Below are 6,350 nucleotides of genomic sequence, written 5' to 3'. Positions count from 1 at the left end.
ATGTTTAATTAGGGAGTTAAACCCAAATTAAAGACTGTGAAAAACTCCCAGTTTGTGTCTGGTCTGAGATCTGGATCAGGTCAGCCCCAGATTGTCCTGGTTCAGATTGGGGCCACTCCAAAGCCCTAAATCAGGCCTCAAGTCATACCGGGGTGTTTGTGTATGTGTGTGCATAGTCCTTAAAAAAATACTCCATTTAACAGTAGGTTCATATTATCTCACATTAGTTTCATACTATATTATAAATCACCAGAGCTGGAAAATGATCCCACAAAATTGGCTATGTCTATTTATTTCTCCTATTTTCTTGGAATTATGTTGGAGCCACAAGGCCAGCAGAGAACTCCCTGCTCAAACACTGAGGTGATATGGGGTGTCCACACATTACACTCAACAACTGTACAGTCTCTGAACCCGTGTACACAAACAGTCTCTACAGTCATGAAATTATTCCAATATAATATTCACCTATTGTACAGTCAATGTATCAATATACACAATTGTTGAGTGGTGCAAATTAACAAGTGTACACTCTTTCACACAACATGGTGTGTGCATGTAGAAACAGCTTGCACTTGTCGGGACAGAGAATGCAGTGCTTGTCCTATTTACGGCAGATAGATTAATTTAAGTCCTCTGTTTTCAATAGATTGACTCTAGGTAGAACTTAGCTGGATAAATATAAAAATAGCAGGGAAGAGACTTGATTGACTGACATATTGAATCCTTCCTTTATCTCCAGGAACTCAAGGTACCGTAGTATACATGGTTCTCCCCCTCCTCATGTCATCCCCACAACAATCCTGTGAGGTAAGTCAGGCTGAGAGGCAGCGGCTGGCCCAAGTTCACAACAGTGAGCTTCATCGCCAAAAGGGGATTTGAACCCCGATCTCCCAGGTCCTAGTCTAATGTTCTAAGCACTACAGAACCAATGTCTCTCAACTTATGGGTAAATAAGTGCAGTCATAATTTGGACTGGATATAAACTGATTTGCCTATCAGGAGCCACCAACTCCCCTTAAAAAAGCCCATCCTTACATATGTCACCCATCAAGAGCCCCCACAAATAGGTGAGGCTCCGCTACAAAGCAGGAACTTACTCATTAGGTGGAGCACCTTCATTAAGCTGTTTACATTCCATAAAATAACTAGTGATACAAAAGTGAGATATGGATCTCATATGACTTGTCAGGCATCTTGGGCTGGAAGAGGCCACCTGTTCAGGGAGATTGTAACTGTGTCACTCACCATTCCTGGGGTGCCTCACTTCCCATAGGAGTGGCCAGAAGATGGGTATAAAAAGGATCTCTGGTCCCCAAGCTCATCATTCGAATCCATTGAGACTTCTCCATCGTTCCAGCACATCTGCTAAACAAGGTAAGCCCAATGCTCAGATAATCCTCCTTCCTTTGAATGGATGGAAACATCTTCAGCTATGCACTGATGCAATGATAATGCTATTTGGTTAGGAGGCTGCAAAGGGTTGATTTGGCTTCTTGATACAGTGTGCAATTCCTTGCATTCAATGGAGGGAGAGGGGCATTCTTATAGATGTAAACGAGGAATAGAGAATCATTCGGGAATGGGTGATGGTACCTGAGCAGCTGAGGTCACAGCAAATGAATTGGTGTGTCCTCCCCAACAGCAATGCTTGAATGATAGCTGCAGCTAAGCCAGAGATTGCATCCTTACCTAAACCTGTTCCAAGAGGCACCTTAATCCTTTATGATTATCAAGGGATAAATCTGTCAGACAAAGGTTCACTGAGGAATTGTTCCCAGAAGAAGCCTTATGCATCCATGCCCTGCTTGCAGGGCCTGACCTGCTTAGCTGGTGCAGGGGAGTCATGTCATTCATATTATCTGTCCTCCATATCTACACCACATATATGGTTTGGCTTGCTAGCTGGCAGCCAACCAGGTAGCACTGAGAGAACAGATTCTAGGCAGAAAGTACAGAAAACAGAGAGATGAAGCTAGGAATTCTGGAGATAGTCAATCAGTCACTGGTTGCCCCATTTCAAAGCACCAGGGCAGGATCACCTAACGAAAGGATCCTCCACTATAAAAAAAATAATAATTTAATTTAGACATTGCCTTTCATGTATGTTGCACAGAAAATAACAATACCAATGGCAAAAAAATGTTTTGAACCCTTAGTATATATTTTTACTGAGATCCAGCGCCGAGGGCCTTCTGGCGGTTCCCTCATTGCGAGAAGTAAGGTTACAGGGAACCAGGTAGAGGGCCTTCTCGGTAGTGGCTCCTGCCCTGTGGAACGCCCTCCCAGCAGATGTCAAAGCAATAAACAACTATTTTACTTTTAGAAGTCATCTGAAGGCAGCCCTCTTTAGGGAAGTTTTTAATGTTTGATGCTGTACTGTTTTTAATATTCAGTTGGAAGCCGCCCAGAGTGGCTGGGGAAACCCAGCCAGATGGGCGGGGTATAAATAATAAATTATTATTATTATTATTATTAAACAAAATATCAGAATGTTGATAAAACTCTACAAAAGAGGGGGAAATGCAACAGTGATCTAGGGCAATAAAATCAGAGAAACACAGCAGGCCAGGGAGTTAATTAGAACCTTCTACCCTGACATGCTGATTTTTTAAAAAAATGTGTGAGATTGATTGATTGATTTTGCACTGCCTACATATGCTTACATGACAGGTGGAATCATATCAATCCACTCGTCCATCTATCCATAGCTCGCAAAATTTACATACCATTTTATCATTTACAAAAAAGAGGTTTACAAAAAGAATGAAACAGTAAAGCTATCAGGTGAAAAAATCTGTTAAAAAACATTTAAAAACCATTTGAAGAATAATAAAATAATAATGGGTAAACTAAATCCAGATTAAAACACACGCCAATCTTCTATGCTTCAGGATAGGCTGGCTTAAACAATGACATTTAAGGCAGGGGCAGACTATACTACAGTGAGGATGCTCATCTGATATCAATTGGGGGGGAAACCCCATTTCTTACAAATGTGCAATGAGTATTATATGGTTCCTGGAACAGCGCTAGTTTCACAGATCAAAGCTGTTGAGTGGATATATACAGAGGGAATCTCACAAGGAAACTGGTCCTGAGCTATATATATATTATTCAATCATGGGATCCAGCACAAGTGACCACCACCTGATGCTGCAGCCTCAGTGACCACCCTGAGGACCACTAGGCCCTTTCAGAAACGAGCACCGCAGTCATCAGTGTGCCATAACCATTCTTTGCCTTGTTTCAGGCTTAATTCACAGAAACAACTGCCACACCAAAGCCGAAAGATGAGCCAACAAAGACAAAGCGGGGGCTGTTGCGGCGGTTCAGGCGGTGGCGGTGGCGGAGGCGGAGGCGGTGGCTGCTGCTCTGGAGGCGGCGGTGGAGGCGGAGGCCAAAGCCAAAGCTCATCCTGCTGCGGAAGAGGCGGAGGCGGAGGTGGAGGCCAAAGCCAAAGCTCATCCTGCTGCGGAAGAGGCGGAGGAGGATCTGGTGGCTGCTGCGGCGGTGGCGGTGGCGGTGGGATGATGCAAATCCGCGGAGGAGGAGGCTGCTGTGGAGGATCTGGCGGTGGAGGAGGAGGAGGAGGAGGAGGCTGCTGCTGCTGCAGTGGAGGCGGCGGAGGCGGCGGACAGTCCGGCGGAATCATCATTATACCAAGTGGAGGCGGCCAGTCTTCTGGGTGCTGTGGTGGAGGTGGATATGGAGGTGGATATGGAGGTGGCCAGCAAAGGATCCCCATAGTTATTGGCGGAGGATCTGGAGGGGTTTGCTGTGGAGCTAGCGGCGGCGGTGCAGTATGCTGCGGATCATCTGGCGGTGGTGGTGGCCAGTCTTCTGGGTGCTGCGTTGGAGGTGGATCTGGTGGTGGCATGGGCCAGCAAAAGATCCCCATAGTTATTGGTGGAGGATCTAGCGGCGGCAGTGGGGGTGCAGTATGTTGCAGCTCGTCCGGGGGCGGCGGCGGCGGCGGTGCCGTTTGTTGCAGCTCGTCTGGTGGTGGAGGCTCAGGTGGGGTTAAGGTTCTTGGAGGAGGATCTGGTGGAGGAGGTGGAGGAGGTGGAGGATCCGGTGGGAAAACCATCATCATAGGTGGAGGAAGTGGTGGGGGATCTGGTGGGGGAGTATGTTGCAGCTCGTCTGGCGGCAGTGGCGGTGGTGGTGCCGTTTGCTGTAGCTCATCTGGGGGTGGAGGCTCAGGTGGGGTTAAGGTGATTGGAGGAGGATCTGGTGGAGGAGGTGGAGGAGGTGGAGGAGGTGGAGGATCAGGTGGGAAAACCATTGTCGTATCTGGAGGAAGCAGTGGTGGTGGTGGTGGTGGAGGAGGAGGAGGAGCTGTCTGCTGCAGCAGCGGCAGTGGCGGAGCTGTCTGCTGCAGCAGTGGTGGATCTGGTGGTGGATCCTCGCAGACCAAGTGCCCCATTGTCGTCCCAGCATGCATTGGGCAAACAAAGCAGCCCTGCTCCATGCCAAGCATCAAGTAAAATGCAACATTTGCCAAGCAACCCAAGATAAGCTAACTTTGCCAGTTCACATCAGTGTCCTGACAACATCATGTTAAGCCCAAAACACTTCTGCATGTTGCTTTGCCCTTCCATTATTCAATGGTGTTTTATGTTTGCATGTTCAATGTGTGGCTCATTCTTCAATGTAATTTATGAATGTGTGTGTGTTTGTGGTGGATGAGAGTTTCCTCATCCACCCACTGCTGCTGATTTCCTTGTTTCAATCTCCCTTAATGCAAGGGATTAAATAAAGCTTACTTAGAATCAACACATCTGTCGTGTCTTCTTCCATCACCCCTCTGCCATTATCACAATCCATCTGCCACATGCCTCTTTTAGGTTCAGCTTTATAAAATTTGTATACTGCTTCCCACTAAGGTTGTCCCACAATTGTCCCAACCAAAGTTTTCTTTTTTTAAAAAAAAAGAACCAACCCAAAGCAGTTATAAAATCACTATCAGGAGCAGCTGATGCAACATCTAGAGGAAAGGTTTCCCCCCTCTCTTGATGCACTAGATTCAGGGCAGCATAGTTGAACTCTAGAATGCATTCCCAGAAATGGCAGTGATGGCCACCAACTTGAATGGCTTTCAATGATGACTGGGGAAAATAATTGTGGAAGAGAAGACTATCAATGGCTCCTGCCATGATGACTACGCTCTCCCTTCAAGCTCAGAGGCAGTACTGCATCTGAATACCAACTTCCTCAAACCACAAATGAGGAAAGGGGTCTTCTGCTTGAGTCCTTCCTGAGGGTTTCCCATGGTGGCATCTGTGGAACTTAGATAACAGGGTGGTGGACTAGATGAGCCATTGCCCTGATCCAGCAGGCTCTTTTTATGTCCTTATGATCTTATGCTCATGCTGCTCTGAAGACCCTTAGGATCCATAGTGGGTGGCTGTAAGCTCTCACAAACACATAGTCTTTCCCAGTATAAGGTAGCTATATATCTTCAAATTGACCCACAGTCACTTCCAAGCATACGGTAATTATGGTAGGGGGGGCTCACAACTCAGTGATCAGGCTCTGAATGTGCAATGTCCCAGATTCACTCTCTAGTATCTCTAGTGGAATAATAATAATAATAATAATAATAATAATAATAATAATAATAATAATAATTTATTTGTATCCCACCCTCCCAGGCTCAGAGCAGCTGACATCATAAAAACAACACAATATACATAAAAAACAGACATCAATTAAGTAAAATACATCTTAATATTAATTCAGACAAGTTAAAATCTGGGCAGGTGGCAATTATCAGGTTGGAACTGAGAGTGGTTAGTACTTGCCAGGACCAACTGTTTCCACTGATAATACAAGGACCTGTGAGTGGGTTGGGGGCCTCCTTTGGGCTTGTTTTATACAAAGGAAAGTAAGTCAAACTGCATCCTGCCCAAAGGCCTGACGGTCTCTTGTGGGAGAACATTCCACCAGGCTGGGACCATGGCCAAAAAGGCCATTTTCCTGGGGCCCGGGATCTTCAAGGTTGTTAGCAGACCTCAAGGTCCTTTGTGGGACATACCAGGAGAGGTGGTCTCGTAGGTGTGAGGGTCCTAGGCCATATAGGGCTTTAAAGGTTAAAACCAGCACCTTCAACCTGACCCTGTACTCCCCTGGGAGCCAATGCAGCTGGTATAGCACTGGGTGAATGTGATCCCGCGGCAAGGACCCCATAAGGAGTCTCTCCGTGGCATTCTGCACCCGGTGGAGTTTCTGGGTCAGTTTCAAGGGCAGCCCCATGTAGAGTGAGTTACAATAGTCAAGCCTGGAGGTCCATCAACATATAGAGTTGGGTGTCATCAGCATACTGATGGCAACCCAAACCAAAATTC

The 6,350-nt window shown here is 46.4% G+C and overlaps 1 protein-coding gene across 1 annotated transcript; it reads left to right on the top strand.

The window, feature by feature from the left end:
- Positions 1-1,305: 1,305 nt before the first annotated feature.
- On the top strand, positions 1,306-4,779 carry LOC114586938 (uncharacterized). The gene is made up of 3 exons (XM_077920507.1): positions 1,306-1,377; positions 3,254-3,431; positions 3,513-4,779. The coding sequence occupies exons 2-3, from the start codon at positions 3,294-3,296 to the stop codon at positions 4,488-4,490; spliced, it is 1,116 nt and encodes a 371-aa protein (XP_077776633.1). The 5' UTR covers positions 1,306-1,377; positions 3,254-3,293; the 3' UTR covers positions 4,491-4,779.
- Positions 4,780-6,350: the final 1,571 nt, after the last annotated feature.

This window comes from Podarcis muralis, chromosome 16 (assembly GCF_964188315.1).
Source record: "Podarcis muralis chromosome 16, rPodMur119.hap1.1, whole genome shotgun sequence".
NCBI lineage: Eukaryota > Metazoa > Chordata > Lepidosauria > Squamata > Lacertidae > Podarcis > Podarcis muralis.
Note: the sequence above shows the minus strand (reverse complement) of the source record. Positions and strands in the feature narration are given on the sequence as shown.